At 40.8% G+C, this 18333-nt stretch overlaps 1 protein-coding gene across 1 annotated transcript in view; it reads left to right on the forward strand.

The window, feature by feature from the left end:
- Positions 1–18095, forward strand: part of LOC108718917 (inactive phospholipase C-like protein 2) — a 150872-nt gene extending 132777 nt beyond the window's left edge. Inside the window, exons 6-7 of the mRNA XM_018267435.2 lie at positions 6055–6164; positions 16967–18095. Coding sequence (XP_018122924.1) covers positions 6055–6164; positions 16967–17146 — 290 coding nt within the window. The 3' untranslated portion in view covers positions 17147–18095. The remainder of the gene's footprint in view (positions 1–6054; positions 6165–16966) is intronic.
- The last annotated feature ends 238 nt before the right edge of the window (positions 18096–18333 follow it).

An 18333-nucleotide genomic window follows, 5' to 3' on the forward strand; every position in this document is an offset into this window, starting at 1 on the left:
GTTAATAGTGCTGCTCCTTCAGAATTTTGCATTGAAATCCATTTCTCAAAACAGCAAACAGATTTTTCTATTTTCAATTTTGAAATTTGACATGGGGCTAGACATTTTGTCAGTTTCCCAGTTGCCCCAGTCATGTGACTTCTGCCTGCACTTTAGGATGGAATTACTTTCTGGCAGGCTGTTATTTCTCCTAGTCAATGTAACTGAATCAGTCTCAGTGGGACTTGGCTTTTACTATTAAGTGCTGTTCTAAGTTCTTCCAGGGAGCTGTTATCTTGTGTTAAGGAGCTGCTATCTGGTAACCTTCCCATTGTTCTGTTGTTAGGATGCTGGGGGGGGGGTGATATCACTCTAACTTGCAGCATAGCAGTAAAGAGTGATTGAAGTTTATAAGAGCACAAGTCACATGACTGGAGGCAACTGGGAAATTGACAATATGTCTAGCCCCATGTCAGATTTCAAAATTGAATATAACAAAATCTGTTTGCTCTTTTGAAAAATGGATTTCAGTGCAGAATTCTGCTGGAGCAGCATTATTAACTGATGCGTTTTGAAAAAAAATGTTTTCCTATGACAGTATTCCTTTAAGGAAATACGCCCGCAGCTATGGGTGTAAAGCATGAAAAGTCGTGTCCAAAACTGCACAAAAGGAGTGTTGGTAAAAATCACAAGAAATTGCATCCGCACACTAGCTTTATAATCGACCCATTAATTGTGAAACAGATTCATTAATCGCCCACTGTAAAAGAGTGCATTTTGTATTTTAATATCAGTAGCAAGAATATATTGGCTTGTTATGTTACTGAGGATTCTGGGAGCTGACAATTGCAATAGCTGGAATGCTGTAATCCTGACATGGCTTATCTAAAGACTGTTTCATTCCAGCAAAGGGTTACAGGATTTTAATTCAGAGTGAGGTTTTGTTCTGTTCTAGTCTTGCGAGTTATCTTGATTGAAACAATTATGTTCAGTTCTCTGTACAAGTGCTTCAGGGATCTCTGGTACTGATAGTTTGGATAAATACTGTACACATGACAACAAATCAAACTACAAGAAAGGCATGTAGAGCAATGAGTGCTGGGGAGTTAGACTCCAAAGTAAGGGAAATAAATATGAGCAGCTGTTATGCATGTATAAACAGGCAGGTTCCTGTCTTCTAAAAAGCAAAGGTATACAACACACATCCATACTGAAGATATTGCCATAACAATGGTCAGCCAGAAACAGTGTGACCAATGGATTGGCTTTTAATAGATCACATCAGCATTCTGCACATGGGGAAACTAAAGGCAGTTTACTTGTCTTGTCTGTTTTTGTTATTGTGTTATTACAGTGACCATTACCCTTACTAATGGGAAAGACGCTGATATGTACATTGATATATTAGGTAAATTATCCTGATAATTGTCACATATATCATTTGTAAGGGGGCTGTCCAAAACATAGAGCTGATAACTCTCTGCCTTACATCAGTGGTAGTGATGTGCGGCATAGCCCAATACCTGCAGGACCCTCGGGTTTACCCGCAAATCTGGGGTTTCAGGCCGACCTCAGCACGCCATTTCTGGGTCGGGAATGGGTTTGGGTTGAGCTTTTCTGCCTGCTCTCTCTGCCCACAGCCTTAAACTGCTGGCTTCCTGATCCCAGTTTTATCGGCGCACACTCTCCCCGCCCCTTTTGACATCATTGGTGTTTTGGGAAGGATGCGGTTTCGAGTTGGTTGCAGGCGGATTTGGGTCAGGTACGGGTCGAGTTTTTCTCCACCCACACTGTTCACTAACCAGTGGCATATTAATGTGTCAGATGGGGATATAGCACCACATAACCTCCTATTCAGGGTCGGGCTGGGGGGCCCAGGGCCCACTAGTGCTGCTGTCCCAGGGCCCCCTCCGGACCCCCCATCAAACGCATGCGTTGTTTTGACGTACACACACTTTTTTATTTTTGGGCGTGGCCCAGAAGGCAGGTTGTGGCAGGACAGCAGGAAGATTATCCAGGGATTGGGCCCAGTCCGACCCTGCTCCTATCAGTCAAAACAAATGGCAGTATATATCACAGAAGTAGTTATTCCAGGCTAAATGGTACTCCCGGCTTCATTTGCATTAGTGCCTTAAACCAATCCATCAGAGCAGCAGGGGGCACACTTGCTGCAAATTGCAAAGATGCATGTATGGGTACAATAGTGTTTTGTGGGTCAAGAAATGCTTGACCCGCAACCACCTCCTTTCCTCGTTTTATAGAGTCATGCTGACCCACCCTCGATGATGTAACAAAAGGGGTGGGCCAGGCGAGCACCTATAAAATTGGAAGCAGACAGTGTAAAGTTGTAGGCAGAAGAGCTCAACCCCCCTGCTCGCAACCCGCAAATGGTGTACTGAGGTCGGCCCCCTACTGCGGGTATTGGACCAGCCTTCTCATCACCAGAATGCAAAGAACCATTATGAAGAACGTCAAGCATGCCCAGTTTTGCATCTATTTTAGTACATTTTCTTGCTTTTGTAAAGTATCCCTTTTATATATTTATTATGTAATACTAATACAGGGAACCTGTTGGAGAAAACATGCATTTGGAGAAATGTACCTTTTCCAGTGCTGCCTTCCCATTTATTATCTGCTATTTTCCCCTTTGAATCTAATACCTAACTGGTAGGTGTGGTTTATTCTTTAAATGTAAACTGGAAATTGATGGAAGTGATTAGAGCTGAGATAAATTTGCCTCTGGGAACCATACTATTATATTGTCTTGTGATTTTGAGCTGACTGCTGAAGGGTGATAAGAATTACAGAGATAAATGACACCATAAATTTTAACATGGCATCATGAAAACGTTCTTGTAAAGAGTGTTTACTGAAAGTAACATTTCTCCAAGAAAACTGCCCTTTTTACTGCAGTGTAGGTTAGATCTCTAAATGCCTTACCCAGCTTTAGCATATAATGAACCTTTCATACCTAATATGCAAAGCTTGTAGGTGCTACCTCTCCATTCTTTTATTTTCCTGAATCAACTTCTTCCATCCATTTTTTCTTTCCTTCCCTTCCCTCACACTCTCCTGCTGCATTTCCTCCATTTATTGCATAGTGGAACGACTTGTTGGCTTCCTTTTAGTCCCCTCAACCTAACATCTCTGGTTCTTCCATTTGGTTAATTTCCAAGTCTTACCCATCAGAAGCCATGTTCCAGTTCTAGATGCATAGTTGGCCAAGAGGACTTAAAGGAGTAATTTGCATGTCTCTTCTCATCCTTGATAGAGTTAAAACCTTTCATTTGTGGTGCTGTGTGTGTGTGTTTTAGTCCTCATCCCTCTAACCTAACTGGTGCTTCCATATGGTATTTATTCTAGCAGAGCCTTTAGCCCAGGGGTCCCCAACCTTTTTTACTCATGAGCCATATTTAAATGTAAAAAGACTTGGAGAGCAACACAAGCATGAAAAAGTCCATGGGGATGCCAAAAGGTACTGTAATTGGCTGTTTGGTAGCCTTTATATGGACTGGCAGCCTACAGGAGACTTTTATGCAACCAAACCTTGCCTCCAAGCCTGAAATTCAAAAATAAGCACCTGCTTTGAGGCCACTGGGAGCAACATGTCTAGGTGGGTCTTTTTAACATACAAAGAAGTCCCATTCTGCAATATTCATCTGTTAAGGCTTTAAACAACGATTCAGAAACCATCTCAGTACTTTTAGTGTTGGCTTCAAATCAAATTACTGAATGCTTTAATCATGAGTGTAACAGTAATTAGAAGCCTTAAACTAAAATTATATGATATAATTCAGGCTAACATTGTAGATGCTTGGCTCCCTTCTCATTGAGTTTACTGGCGTCCTGCCTATTCGAGGATATCTGGCACATATCCAAAATTGTGGGAAAGTCTGGCTCCTCTCTAAGGGTTGTTGGGAAAAATCCTATTGATACTCCCTTTTTTGGGGGCCTAGGGGCTAAGTCCTGATAGCTTCAGAGTTATAACTGCAAAACATTGACCAAACCCACAAAAATAAACTAACCATATTACAAGAGTGGCTTTGTATGTGTGTATGTATATTTTTCTTTTAAAAGCTTTGACAGCGCTTGCTGTATATGAGATCTGCAGCTGTAAATGTTTAATCGTGCAGCCCAAACGGGCATTTTGTCCAATGTTGGGAAAAAAGAGTTAGCTAATTTTCTACTCCATAATTTACATAAAATGGGGGGGAAAAAAATCTCTAATGGGAGAATTTTCTACTCCATAATTCACATAAAATGGGGAGAAAAAAAACCATTCTCTAATGGGAGAATTATCAAGAAATGAAATTGCTGGGTGATTCACATTGGAAGGTTTCTAATGAGAATAGGAAAAGGATTGATCCAAGTAACATTTGTGAATATTTATAAAGTATATGATATATTTTTTGGATCTGAGTTTATTTAGGCTACACACTGAACTGATAATTGGAGTTTATCTTCCATGCATGTACTTTAGACTATAATGTGTGAGGCAGTGGCTTATAATGTGAGAGAACTTTCCTGCTTATTTAAATGTATAACTGTGCATGGGGTTTGCAGTAATGGTGTTGGGTAGGTTCAGTCTATATAACCCTGTACAGCTACATTTATCTGTCATTGGTATATGGTGCTCTTCTATTCATGTTTGTTTTTTTCACTGACAGATGTAAAAATACTTATATGCAGAGAAGCAGAATTCTGTGCATGAGATAAACACAATTTAATTTGGCAAAATGCTCTGAATGCTGCTAAAGCAAGGCTGGGCCTTAAGAGAATTATATGGAATAGGAGAGACTGAAAAAGGCTTAAAGACAAATATTCACAATATTCATTGTAAATATATATCTGAACATGATATCAGTGTCATCGATTCAGAATAAAAAATATCCTTATTCACTAATTAAGTCTACAGACTAACACTAGTCTGATTTTAGAATACAAGTCTATACAAAATACAGAAAAAACAGAAAAAGCACAATGTGAGATTTAAGGATGTGCTGAATACAGAATTTTATGATTCAGTCGAATACTGAATCCGCCAGAAATAATTTTGGCGAATCCTGAACTAAACCAAATCTCAATTCAAATCCAAATGAGCAAATTCCTTTGCAGTAAGAAAGTACTGCCAGGAATGTTGATATATTTTTTATTAGTGGTATACAAGTGATATATCTTTTCTCTGTGGTATACAAAGATGCAGTATTAAAGTATTATTATTGAGCACTGCTGGCTTTACCACAGTTTAACTCTAGCCTTTAGCCAAGGCTTCACAACATGTGTCTCTTATGGAACAGCAAGACTACTTCATCATCAGGAATTAACATTATATTGTGTATAAGAAAATGCTAGAAAATCACTTAAAGGGGTGGTACACCTTTAAGTTAACTTTTTGAGTTGGTCTTAATTTTCTCATTTTTAAATTTTTTTAATTATTTGTCTTCCTCTGTTAACTCTTTCCAGCTTGGGGGGGGTCACTGACCCCATCTAAAACACAAATGCTCTGTAAGGCTACAAGTGTATTGTTATTGCCACATTTATTATTCATCTTTCTATTCTGGCCTCTCCTATTCATATTCCAGTCTTTTATTCCAATCAGTACATGGTTGTAAGGGTAATTTGGGCCCTAGCAACCAAATTGGTGGAATTGAAAACTAGAGAGCTGCTGAATAAACAGCGAAATAACTCAAAACCCGCAAATCTGTAAAAATGAAAAACAACTGCACATTGTCTCAGAATATTATTCTCTACGTCATACTAAAAGTTAATTTAAACGTGAGCAACCCCTTGAATGTAAAAATGTGGTTTAAGGCGCCAAGATTCACACATGATTTACAATATGAATCTTTATCCTATTAGGAAGTGATTAAAATGTAACATAGTTTTTTCTTTTCAAAACCCTTTAACGGTAAATGTTCTTTTATGGTTGTCATAGCTAGAATTCGTTGAATCGTATCTATTGCCTAATGGTATTTAGAGCAGGTCAAAGCTGTAACAAGAAAACTCACAGGAGTTGTATCTTCTTAAGAAATCCACATGATATGAACTGCCTAATGTTTTCTGTCTATCTTCCAGCCATGGAATTCCATGAGAACCTGAACTCCATCGGGGCTAAAGAAGGATTAAAGGAAAGGAAGATGCTTAAGGCTGTGGAGAGTTTCACATGGAACATTACAATATTAAAGGTACACATTACCTAGGATTCAAATTCATTTTTTGTTTAGGTGTTACCCTTCGGAACCATGTTCGCCGCACACTTTAGGACTGGTTAACAGTTTATCCTCACAAAGGCTACTGGTGATCTTTTGGATTCCCTTTTAGGTAATAAAAAAAACGCCTGACAGCTGGGTAAAATTAGATGTAAACCATGTTTGTACAGTGTGACCTAAAGGTTCAGTAAAGCTGAAAAGCTGCGGCAATAACAGCTTGTTTATAGGGCTCCTTGCTGGCCTCTAGGCATCATTATTTCCTGGGATTCCCAGCATACGAGCAGCCTGCTGATTATTCTGAACCTGAGGTTACTGCAATCAACCACAATTATTTAGCTATTTGTTTTTTTTTCTGACTGCTGCTTTTTCCTGTAATTATCCACTTCTTTGGTATATATGCCTCTCTCCTATTAACATGGCTCCAACGCTGTATATACAATTTTAGGGAACCAGCTCAGCACAAATGGTTATGCACCCTACATCTCTACTATTAAATCTCAGAAATGTAAAGAGGAGAGTGCTTCACAGAGTGCTATAAGGGGACTCACATAGAACTCACTTATTATGTTGTTCTTAAAGAAGACAAAGGATGAATATGTTTTCTCCTCTAATGTATCTGGCCAAGTAGCATAGGGCTCAAGCTTTATTTCCTTGCAAAGAATCTTTTTGTGGGAGGATCCAGTTATAATAAATAAATTCTAAGATAACACTTGCCTGATATTGGCTCAAAAGTTAATTTTAATCTAAATGAAAGACAGCCATCTATATTTTATAGCTGTGATCCCCAACCAGTGGCTCACGAGTAACGTGTTGCTCACCAACCCATTGGATGTTGCTCCTGGGAAGGGTTGGGGTTTTATTGATAATGGACATGTTATCAGGTGTGGGTCTGTGTGTTGCCAGTGAAGTGTGACCTAAATCACCCATTTTTCCCCATTTAACTCTGTTAGGAGGTTTATTTCATCATTTGTTAGGTTGAACATTGAAATCAGAAATTCTCAACTTGTGGCTAAACAGCTTTTGCTACTGGACATTCTCCAGCAAATGCTTATAGCTCAGCAAACTTGGTTACCTTTGACTTGTATATTTCCCTATTAAAGTGTTCATCTGTTTGCAGCTGATAGCGTAATCTTAGTACAGTAAATATTTGCTCTTTAGCAATCATACCTTTGTCCATAAATACTGGAAGCAAACATATGCCGTGCATAGAAAAGACAGAAGGCAGATTTATGGCATTCTGATCCAGTCGCTAATACTATCAATTCTCATGCAAAGCATTTTAGTAATCTTTATAATGTGCATTCCACCAGTCTCAACATATATTCTAAAATGTATTTCATTCGGGAAGATTTTCTGATCTTATGATTTAGTCCGTGAATAGGATTCACATGTGTAAAAGGAAACCAGAAACTTTCATACTTTACAAAGTAAAGAGAAATGTACAAAAACACCCTCCTGAAATACAAAATCAAATATAACATGGCGTCTGTATTTAGCCCTTTGCTGTCTGTGCCAAATAAGCGTCTCTTCCTGGAATGCTTAACATGAAAGGGGACATATATAATAAGTGAACCCCCCCCCCCGTAATCTTGTAGCCAATAATGAATAATATATGGTACTGGTTTCACTCTGGGCTGAAAATGATCATTAACTTTAAAAATGGCCCCTTTATTGGAGCTAAGAGCCTTCCTCATTGAGGGAGGAACATGTGGTCTCAAAACTTTGATATAAATCAACCCGAAAAACTACTTTTTAAAAAAAACAACTTTTTAAAGATGAAAGAAAGTCGCTAACCACTTGGGGGTGCCAAATCTTAGGCACCCTGAAGTGAATGTATTGACTTACCTTAAAACCCCTTATAGTGCTCCTATCAACAGAAAACGGCACCGGCCGGGGTTATTCCAGTGAGCACCACGGAGTGATTCTCTTTTGGCTTCTTCTGTCTTCTTGCAGTTGCGCATGCGCATTAGAGTGAAAAGCCAAGCTTTAACTAAAAATTCTGCTTTTTGATGCCCCGGGAAACTGGAAGACAGAAGAAGCCCAAAGATATGTGGTTCTCACTGGAATAACCCCAGGCCGGTGCGGTTTTCTGCTGATAGAATCACCAGCCCGGGGTTTCCGGTAAGTGAATACATTTACTTGGGGGGGCCTAACACTGGGCACCCCCAAGTGGTAAACTACTTTCCTTTAAAGTATAATGTACTGTAACATTCTTGTTTTTCACACTTTATGTCTCCTTTAATATTATTGTTATGATTGTTTTGAGGTATATACATGCTTTGTGCAGCTAGGGTTTGCAATCCTCCAAAGAAAAGGATATACTGATGTAAATTGTATGAAAAAGATTATGGTTTATTTAAGTGAAAAATAAGTGAGATGGACAAGAGTCAATCTACAGCTGAAGACCAGTTGTCTTAGGATATCACAGTCAACATCATACTAAAAGTTTATTTTAAGGAGAACATGCATATACTGTATGCTAAAAGCCAAGTTCAGTTTTTCCCAGGTTGCTGAGGCCCAATGACCCTCTGATATTTTGTCTATTGTGCAGCAGCTGTGATGGCCGTGTACTGTACAAACATCTATGTGCTGGATGCCAGGCAAGATTCATTGGCAGCAAGGAGTTTATTGATCTGTATATAGCTCACATTGGGACTCATTTATAAACTGTGACAGTGCAGAATGAATTGCACAGTGAACAAAAGTTGCCCCAGTGCAGACTTAAAGATCCACCATTCACCAGTTTAGTATCACTTTATGAACAATATGAAGAGAAAGAAAATAGAAAAATCTGATTCGGATGTGGTATACAGTCAGTGTGTGTGACTATATTAGTATAACAGGGTAACCCCCCTTTGTTCTTCCACTGTCCCTCATACCATACCAAGTACACAGAATTCCAAGGATAACATGCTCCTGAATCATCAGCAGTGTGAGCTTAGTCTGCCATTCCCCATCACATAAACACACTCTGATTCTCTACAATAATTATATAAATATGCCACAGTAACCATTTCCTACTGAAGGAAGAGAAGTGGAGTTTTTCACAAGGTACAAGACTGTACTGCACAATATAATAGATACACCGCACACCCGGAGTTTACACTCCCGGCACGGTCCCTCAGTAACAGCAACTTTCTATCCACATTGCCTGATGAAGCAGGAAATGCCTGCGAAACGCGTTGCAATACTGTTTTGTGAATAAACTATTACTGAAAATTACCACTTTCGTTGGTGTTGGCTAGGAGGAGGTAAGTCCACTACTACCTCCTCTGAATTACCCATTGGGTTTTTAAGTGTTTTTAGCTAATTTTATCCTTTTGGCGCCTCTGTTTTGTTTTACTACAACTTTCTATTCACGGATCCGCACACACAAATTGTGCCCCTTCTTTTTATTTGTTTTCACCACCAATATCAACATTTTGGAGGGTACAACCTCCCTTCATCAGGAGGTACATGGAACAAGCACTTTCTTGGTCTACTGTAGGCCAACTGATTTCATACAAAACATTGTATTGCATGGTGTTGTTAAGAACTGACTTTTAACTTGTTATGAGTGGCATAGTAGTAAACCGTTGCTTAAATTATCTCACTGATTGGTACGCAGGCTAAATATGTGAATATTCTGAAACATTCGACAAAAGGCATTTTTAGAAGAATGGGACAAAGATGGTATAGCGGTTAGGGATGCAATGAACCCTGCTTTTCAAGGTCCAGGATTACAGATTAGGCCAAATACCAGAACAAATATAACCCCTTCTTCTGCACCAGAAAAACCAGCATGCGGATATGTAAGGTTTGGATTTGATTCGGCCAGGCTATTGGATTTGGCCGAATCCGTATAAAAAAAAAAATTGGCTTAGGCTGAAATCAGGAACCATATCCAGGATTTTGTGCATCCTTGTATCCAAACATACTGCTGATTTAGGCAGTTTGAAAAATGAGCATGGGGCACTGATATTTCATTGTGTGCGAGGTTACCTGCTACCTTCTTTGTGTGGGTACCATGTTGGGTTTTGGTGTATGTTGCTCCCTTATTCCAAAAAAGATAAAAATGATACCTGCTTTTTTATGTCTTCTTTAAACCCTGCTTAAGCTATTGTGATCTGTACAATTGTTATTCTTTTCTCTGTCAAACTTTGCTGTTTTTCTGCATCTGTGTGTTTTCTCAGCTGCTTGATACAAAGCCAAAGAAAAGGGTGTGATAAGCTGTCAGAACTGTATTTGGTAGGTGAAAGAACTACTTTCAAGAGCAGCTCTCGCAGGCATGCAATAAAACAGGGAAGAGCAGAGCTCTGAAATATGAGTTAGAAGGTAGAGAGTTAATGGCAGTAAATGATCATTTGCAGAAAGGTTACATACAGTTGATCGTAATTTGGTCACACAAGTGGAAGAGAGTTGATTTGCACCATGTCCCTCTAAATGACAGAACAGGAGCATGTGGAGCAGCACTTGGGCAATTTACTTCTGTATCAGAAGTCTAAATGGCCCCTTTAATTATTTTTTTTTATGGCAGCAAAAATACAAAGAAGCAAAACAAGTGAACTGATTGTTACCAAGGAGTGGGTTTGAAATGAGAGAACCATTCCGTTTACATGTCCCTCTCCAAAAAAATACTTTGTGTGTTTACCAGGCTCCATATGTATTATTAAAGCACAGCTAGCAAGAGAATGATGAGACGCAAATTTGGAAAATAACAAATACACTTTGTTACTTGCCCTTTCAAACAATGGAACAGTCGTGTCAGGGATACTGTGTTCACTTGTAGAAATATCAAGCTAAGCTTCAATTGAGAATAACAGAGAGGTGGAGAGGTGTGTGCACAGATAATCACAGAGAGTATAATCACATTCTGATTACAATCAACACTTCTGCTCCAAAGAGAACATTTTTACAAGTACTAACTGGCACTTAAAATGGAGAGTTTTATTTATTATTTATCTATCAGGTTTCAAGTCTTTTCAGTATTAATTAACAATGGTAACGTGCATTATTTTTGTACAGATGGAACCAGCCTTAAAGCATCTGGCCCACTTCTCCAGTGTAAGGAATGGTGTGCCACGTGTGTAGCCTGATCCATCTATAGAAATGTTGCACAAATGCACAGTGTAATGCTACTATATGGGAGTCTTTAACCAAATCACTTATGCCAGAATCCCTTCCCACCCCATGTGTTGGATATTATGTATGTATGTATGTATGTATATTTTTATTTGTAAAGCGCTCCTTGAGGGCAAAGCACTGTACAACAAAACAATAAATTAGTAGTAACAAACAAGGGGTCATTGGAATAAAAAGTAACAATAAGTGCATTATTAGAATACAATTCACAAAAATATACAATATAATTACAATGCAGATTAAGTGCTCAGTGTCAAGGAAACAAAAGGCTAGAGGACCCTACCCCGTAGGGCTTACAGTCTAAATGGGAGGGTAACATACAGACACAATTCAGAGGGGTATTAAGGTGCTGTGGGTTACAGTTTGTTACACTGTTATATAAGTGCCAGTTCAGGTGTTATCCAGGTGCTCCCAGAGGTAGTCTTTGAGTTTTGTTTTGAAAACATTGAGGGAGGATTCTCTCCTGAGAGATTCAGGAATGGCATTCCAAAGATAAGGAGTCGCAAGAGAGAAGGGTTTGATACGGGAAACAGCAGTAGTAGTGGGGGGTACAACCAAGCGGTTGCTCTGAGAGGAGCGGAGGTTTCGGGCAGGAACATATAGAGAGACAAAAGATGAGATGTAGTTAGGTGCAGAGGAATGAAGGGCTTTGAAGGTTATGAGGAGGAGTTTATAAGATATTCTTTGTTTTATGGGAAGCCATGATAAGGACTTCAGCAGCGGAGGGGCCTGTACCCTTTTGGATGAGAGGAGGATAATTCTATTAGCACCACACAGTCATTTCCGTGTTATCCAATTGGTGGTGCATGGATTTTGTACCTCCTTATATACTGTACATCAGGGCTGTCCAACTGGCACCCCCCCCCCTTGTGTGGCCTCCACATGAAAGTCTGCCTGCTGTGACTGCTTACCATGTGTAAGCTTCAGGCACGTTTCAGGGGCTGCTGCCGCCTGAGGCAGCAGCCCCAATGCCGCCCCTCCTCCTGCTCCGCTCTTCTAACTACCAGCGTCGGAGCGGGTGGAGGAGGGGTCGCATCGCTAGTGCAGTGAGCGCTATTGCGCTCGCTGCGCTAGAAGAGCCGAATTTCTGTTTTAAAACGGAACGGAAATTCGGCTGTTAAAGTTACCAGAGGTGGCTTTTTGCCGCCCCTGGTAACTGGCCGCTCCGTGCCGCCTGAGGCAAGATTCTCACCTTGCCTCATGGCCGGAGCGGCCCTGGTAAGCTTCAAAAGGTATCAGTACTGAGATTAACTGGTCCCTGCATTGTGTAAACCTCTAATTCAAATTTATACCACCTCTATTGTTCACACTCCTAAAGCCCCATACGGTTCACATCTTAGACCCAGACTGAAACTGCCCACATTGTTCACCTGTTCACACTCATACAACTGCCTTCCCTATGCTCTGTGTGCACCATACTCTGCCTGTCCTATACTCTCTGTGTGTGTCATACTCTTCCTGTGGAACATAAGCCTGGTATTTGTTCTGAGGGTTTGTTAGCATTTGAAAATTATTGTTAGGGGCCCCTAAGGTGTTTAATCTTGTGCTGGGGGTGCTGTTTTATAAACAAGGGAGGAGGAGACATATGGATTTTATGTCTTAATATGACTTAACTTTGTTCACATATGAGTGATATCCCGGCATTACTCATCTATTATTACTCATCTTTCTATTCAGGCCTCTCCTATTCATTTCCCAATGTCTTATTTAATCAATCAATGCATGGTTGCTAGGGTTATTTGGACCCTAGCAACCAGATTTCTGAAATTGCAAACTGGAGAGTTGCTGAATAAAAAGCTAAATAACTCAAAAACCACAAATAATAAAACATTAAAAACCAAATGCAAATTGTCTCAGAATATCACTTTCTACATCATACTAACAGTCAGGGCCGGAACTAGGGGTAGGCAGAGTAGGCACTTGCCTAGGGCACTTTTGCACATGCGCGCCAGAAACTGCGCTCAGCCGTCGCCGTGCCCGGCCAGGTTGCCTAGGGCGCCTGGCTGGGTTGGCCCGGCTCTGCTAACAGTTCATTTACAGGTGAACAATAACCTTTAAAATGAAATTGTATAAGTTAATGTTCTTCACCAAAGTAGTGATGTGCGGGTCGAGAATTTCTTGACCCTAACCCGCCTGCTCCCTACCCGCATCTGACCCGGGCCTGCTGCTCCCCTTTATTTATAGACCCGCGCCCGCCCCACAGTGACATCACAAAAGGCGCAGCGGAAGTCTATAAATTCTGGCGCCGGAAGCTGTCAGTATTAGGTCGCGGGCGGGGAGAGCAGGAGAAGAGCTCGACCCACGCATTGTGTCCAGGAGTCGGCCCGAACCCGGCCGACCCGCGGGCCTCGGGTCGGCCCGCACTTCTCTAGTGCAAAGAACTTTAAAATGAATTTCAATGTACTGGACAAAATCTTCGGCTTGTGGGATTATATAACTGCCTGTCTTGCTTTGTGAGAGAGCGAGTGTTTTTGCACCATAGCAATGCAAACCTTAATCAATGTTCTAGTGTTAAATCCTTCCCTGGTATGTGGCCTTAATCTGCAATGAGTACAAAGCCATCTTGGATCAGGTTTTTCTCTACAAGCCTCTTCCTTTTCCTACTGCTAGAAGAAGCAAGAGGATATTACTATTTATATTCCTTCCCTCAATAAATGAGAGTACTTTGATATGTTTCCAAATGTTGCCTCTGAAATTGAGTTTTTGATCAATATGCGATTGCTGTGTTAAATGTTATATTCAAACTTATTCACAAGTCTTAAAGAAGTAAAAGAAAATTGGAATATCAATAATACACATTGGGGGGGGGAATATAATTAAAAGTCGCAGGCATTATTTAAAATGATGTCTTTGCAAATATTTAGCACTGCTCGCAATGTAAAATCAGTCGCTGGCGAATATTACATTTTGCATTTTCGCTAAGCAAAGGTTTAGCGTTAACACCTGCTCTGGAGTTCCGTTAATTGTTTTGTCGCCAAAAAGGTTTTGTGAAATTTTATTACATCCACTGCAAACTCTTTGGGCGCAAACTTTGGGATGACGTAGTTGAGGTCTTTAATCAATCAAAAAGGAATCAAACATGGTAGCTAACATTCGCAGGCATCATGGGCAAGTTTTTGCGCTAGCAAAACATATTACATTCCCCCATAGGATTTAACAAGCATACAGAACATATGCTTGCCCTCTTAACTGGGTATTTAGTAAAAGGTCAGAAATGTATATGTGTGTGTGAGTAAACTGCAGAATCCACAGTGTAATAGAAATGTAAAATATTATGGGCAAGGGCAGAATCACTTGAATGCCCTTCAGGTAGCTGTGATAGCGATCTTCATTTATTCTGAATAAGAAGTAAAGAAGGGAAAAATGCTGCACATTATATTTTGGGTTTCTGTACCAGCGTAAAGGCAACAATAGCATTTTAGCAGTAAAGATCTGTGTCTCCAAAGATGCCCCAGTAGCTCGCCATCTTCTTTTCTGCTGATTCACTGCATGTGCTCTGTGCTGCTGTCACTTACTGAGCACAATATACTGAGCATATGTAACAGGCAATACAAGACTAATTAGTCATTCATTACATGGCAGCTCATAAATCAATTCTACATTAGAAATCAAGAATTAGCCCTGTAGCAACAGCATCTATGACAAATAAATCTCAATCGCTGCTTGGTAATTTCCTACACCCTGTAAGATTAGCTTCCCGGCAGCTCAGAGCATACTGAGCATGTGCAGTGTCACTGGCACTCAAAAGATGGCCTGACAAGATACAAGATGGGCAGCTGCTGCTCTGAAGAACTAGGTTATTATAGTCATATACACTATAAATATTTATATTGCACTATAACTATTATATTTTAGGCTTTAGTTCTCCTTTAATGTTGACTGTGGTTATATACAGTATGAACATTTTGCCACATTGTGCTATAATTCTGAATATTTTCTTTATTTCTTGGCTATATCCAGGGTCTAAAAAAAGACACATGGAGCAGCGAATGGCACAAAGATTCAATTTATGAGTCTAGAGAATACACTTTATGGGCCTGAATTCTTCCTCCCCCAAAGTGTTTTAAAATAAGAATTAAGCATTCAGTTGGTTGTTAGTACTCAGTGCTATTGCTGAGCTGCCCTGGCTACTGACACCCACTGAAACTGAATGTTAACAAATTCACACACTTATCAAACAAACAGACGTTACTGATATGGGGGTCAGGAAAAACTTAAACTGCACCTGAACCTAAAGCGCAAAACCATAACCCAACCCTAACCCAAAAAATTTTGTCGCAAAACCTTAACCAGCACCGACCCTTCCCGCTCTGTGCACTACTTCTGTGTACATCTCTGGCAGGGCCGGAACTAGAGGTAGGCAGAAATTGGTTTCTGCCTACCCATAGTCCTCACCCCTCAGTTGTACTCCCCTTCCTTGCCTCTGTAACCCATCCCTCTGTCACCCTCCCCTCTGTTGTGGTCGGGGGGGGGTAGGGTGGCCGTCCAGGTTGCCTAGGGTGCTGGTCTGGCCCTGATCTCTGGTTCCAAGACAGGGAACCTTCAGGAGCAGAGGAGGAGTGTACTTCCCCAGTGTGAACAGCACCCAAACAGAACCCACAATTTTTGGCTGAATTTAAACCCAAACTCAACCCATGGGTTTTCAGGTCAACCTGCACATCAACAGATGTGTAGATATGTTACTAGGGATGCACCGAATCCTTCATGAAAAATTCGCCCGAATACTGAACCGAATCCGAACACTAATTTGCATATGGAAATTAGGGGTGGGAAGGGAAAAACATTTTTTACTTCCTTGTTTTCTGACAAAAAGTCACGCGCTTTCCCTCCCCACCCCTAATTTGCATATGCAAATTAGGATTCGGTTCGGCTGGGCAGAAGGATTCGGCCGAATCCGAATCCTGCTGAAAAAGCCAGAATCCCGAACTGAATCCCGGATTCGTTGCATCCCTATTTGTTACAATGTGTTAGCCTGCTTTGACCATCTACAACAATTTCCTTACAATCAGGAAAGTGTAGCCAAATAGAAAAAAATATTTGTACTGCTGGACTTCCCAGTTTGCTCTGTAATAAATAAAACACAAGTCACAGGCCAGAGCTTAGGGTAAGGCCACACTAAGCGATAGCGCGGCGATTTGACTCGCGGCGACTTTTCGCCGCGACTTTTAAACGGCAATCGCTGGCGAAACTTTGGCGCTGGCGTCTATGGGGAATCGCTGCGTAAAAACACACGCGGCGATCTTTTTTCTATTGTCGCTCGAAATCGCCTCGCTAGGCGATTTCAAGCGACAATAGAAAAAAGATCGCCGCGTGTGTTTTTACGCTGGCGATTTTGCGCGATTCCCCATAGACGCCAGCGCCAAAGTTTCGCCAGCGATTGCGGATTAAAAGTCGCGGCGAAAAGTCGCCGCGAGTCAAATCGCCGCGCTATCGCTTAGTGTGGCCTTACCCTTACTGTGGGGACTTTTTGTTGACTCATCTTAACTAACCTGTACCTGATCCTTCCAAATGTTACAGTGTGTGTCCAACAACATCAGAAACAGGATCAGTAGCCCATTTAGACTAGGAACACTCTTGCCTTCCGTATGTATAACCAGTGAGATATAGATAGGTGCCTTACTGAAATATAAAGTAATTGTTACTTTGCCTCTTTCCAGGGTCAAGCTGATCTTCTCAAATACGCTAAAACCGAGGCCTTGGAGAACCTGAAGCAAATTCATTATGCTGCTGTGTCGTGCGGATTAAACAAGCCAAGTACTGGAAACTCAGAAGCGCCCAAGCCCCGACGCAGTTTGGAGGCCATCCCAGAAAAGGCAGGAGATGAAACTGGAGATTGATTGTATCTAAAGCCCAAGGCCGTGTGCTATTTGTGATAGAGTTCTTAGCTCTAGGACCAGTGTAGCTGCACAAGATGTTTGCTTTGCACTTACAGAACCTTTTCTTTAAAGCACAACTGGAGAAGCTGTCACCCGTTTGTTAATCTGTGAAAGTTCTGGATGTTTTTACATGAAGGAAATGAATGGGCAGAATGCAAAAAGGGGAGTTGCTGGCCAAAACCGACCACTGGAGTGTGTGCGGAAAAACACATTTTAGAGCAGAATATATCGTCGGGCACTTGCTGTTTAGAGACTTAAAGCTGTTGTTTTTTTAATTAGATTTTATTCAGTATATTTAAATAAAACCAAGGAATTCTCATATTTCAGCTAAATGAAAGTGCGTGAGTATTGTGAGCTAGTGAGTGATGAAGCCGCAGAAGGATGCACAGCACTGAGAAATGATGAGCTTGTCATGGCGAGTACCTTTGTGCTTTCATTGAGCCATAATGTATATAAATGCAAGAGGATGCAATAAGACAGCGAGGGTGGAATTCTGGTGCCATATAGGATAATCAGTCAAATGTGAACTCCAGCCGAAATACATTATCCTGCCACTAAAACCTTAGCAATGTCCAGAGCTAATGTCAAAGTGACCAAATTTGATGAAGAAAATATTGTAAATATATTACTCGGTTTTTATTTTGTGACGTGTCCATATGAAATCATATTTTATTGCTGTGCAGTTAAACAAATATTACAATTCTAATTTAATGAAGGGGCAATAAAAGAAAAAAAAAAAAAAGAAAACAGTGCAATGTTTGCTGCAAATTCGACCGTGTCAATGTCATTTGAATCTTGTCATCTGTTTTTAGTGGGAAAGATTCTCTTGAATTGTATGTATAAAATCAGCACAGCATCCTTTTATGCCTATATTTTTTTTAAATAAAGTCACATCCCATAACACAATAAATGTGAAGCACAGATGTGGAGGTGTTATTTACTAAGGTGGGAGGTTTCCTAGTACAGGTATGCAGTGTCGGACTGGGGGGGGTCTGGGGCCACTGGGACTGCCTTATCAGGGGCCCCCACACACCTGCTCCATGCTCCTTGCTCCCCCCCCAACTTCATGGCCCCCCCATCGGCAGCAAATCGCAACCCGCCTCCACCCTGCCCCAACCAGCTCATACCTGCATTTTCTTCTATCGTTC

Source organism: Xenopus laevis, chromosome 6L, assembly GCF_017654675.1.
Source record: "Xenopus laevis strain J_2021 chromosome 6L, Xenopus_laevis_v10.1, whole genome shotgun sequence".
In the NCBI taxonomy this organism is placed as follows: Eukaryota; Metazoa; Chordata; class Amphibia; order Anura; family Pipidae; genus Xenopus; species Xenopus laevis.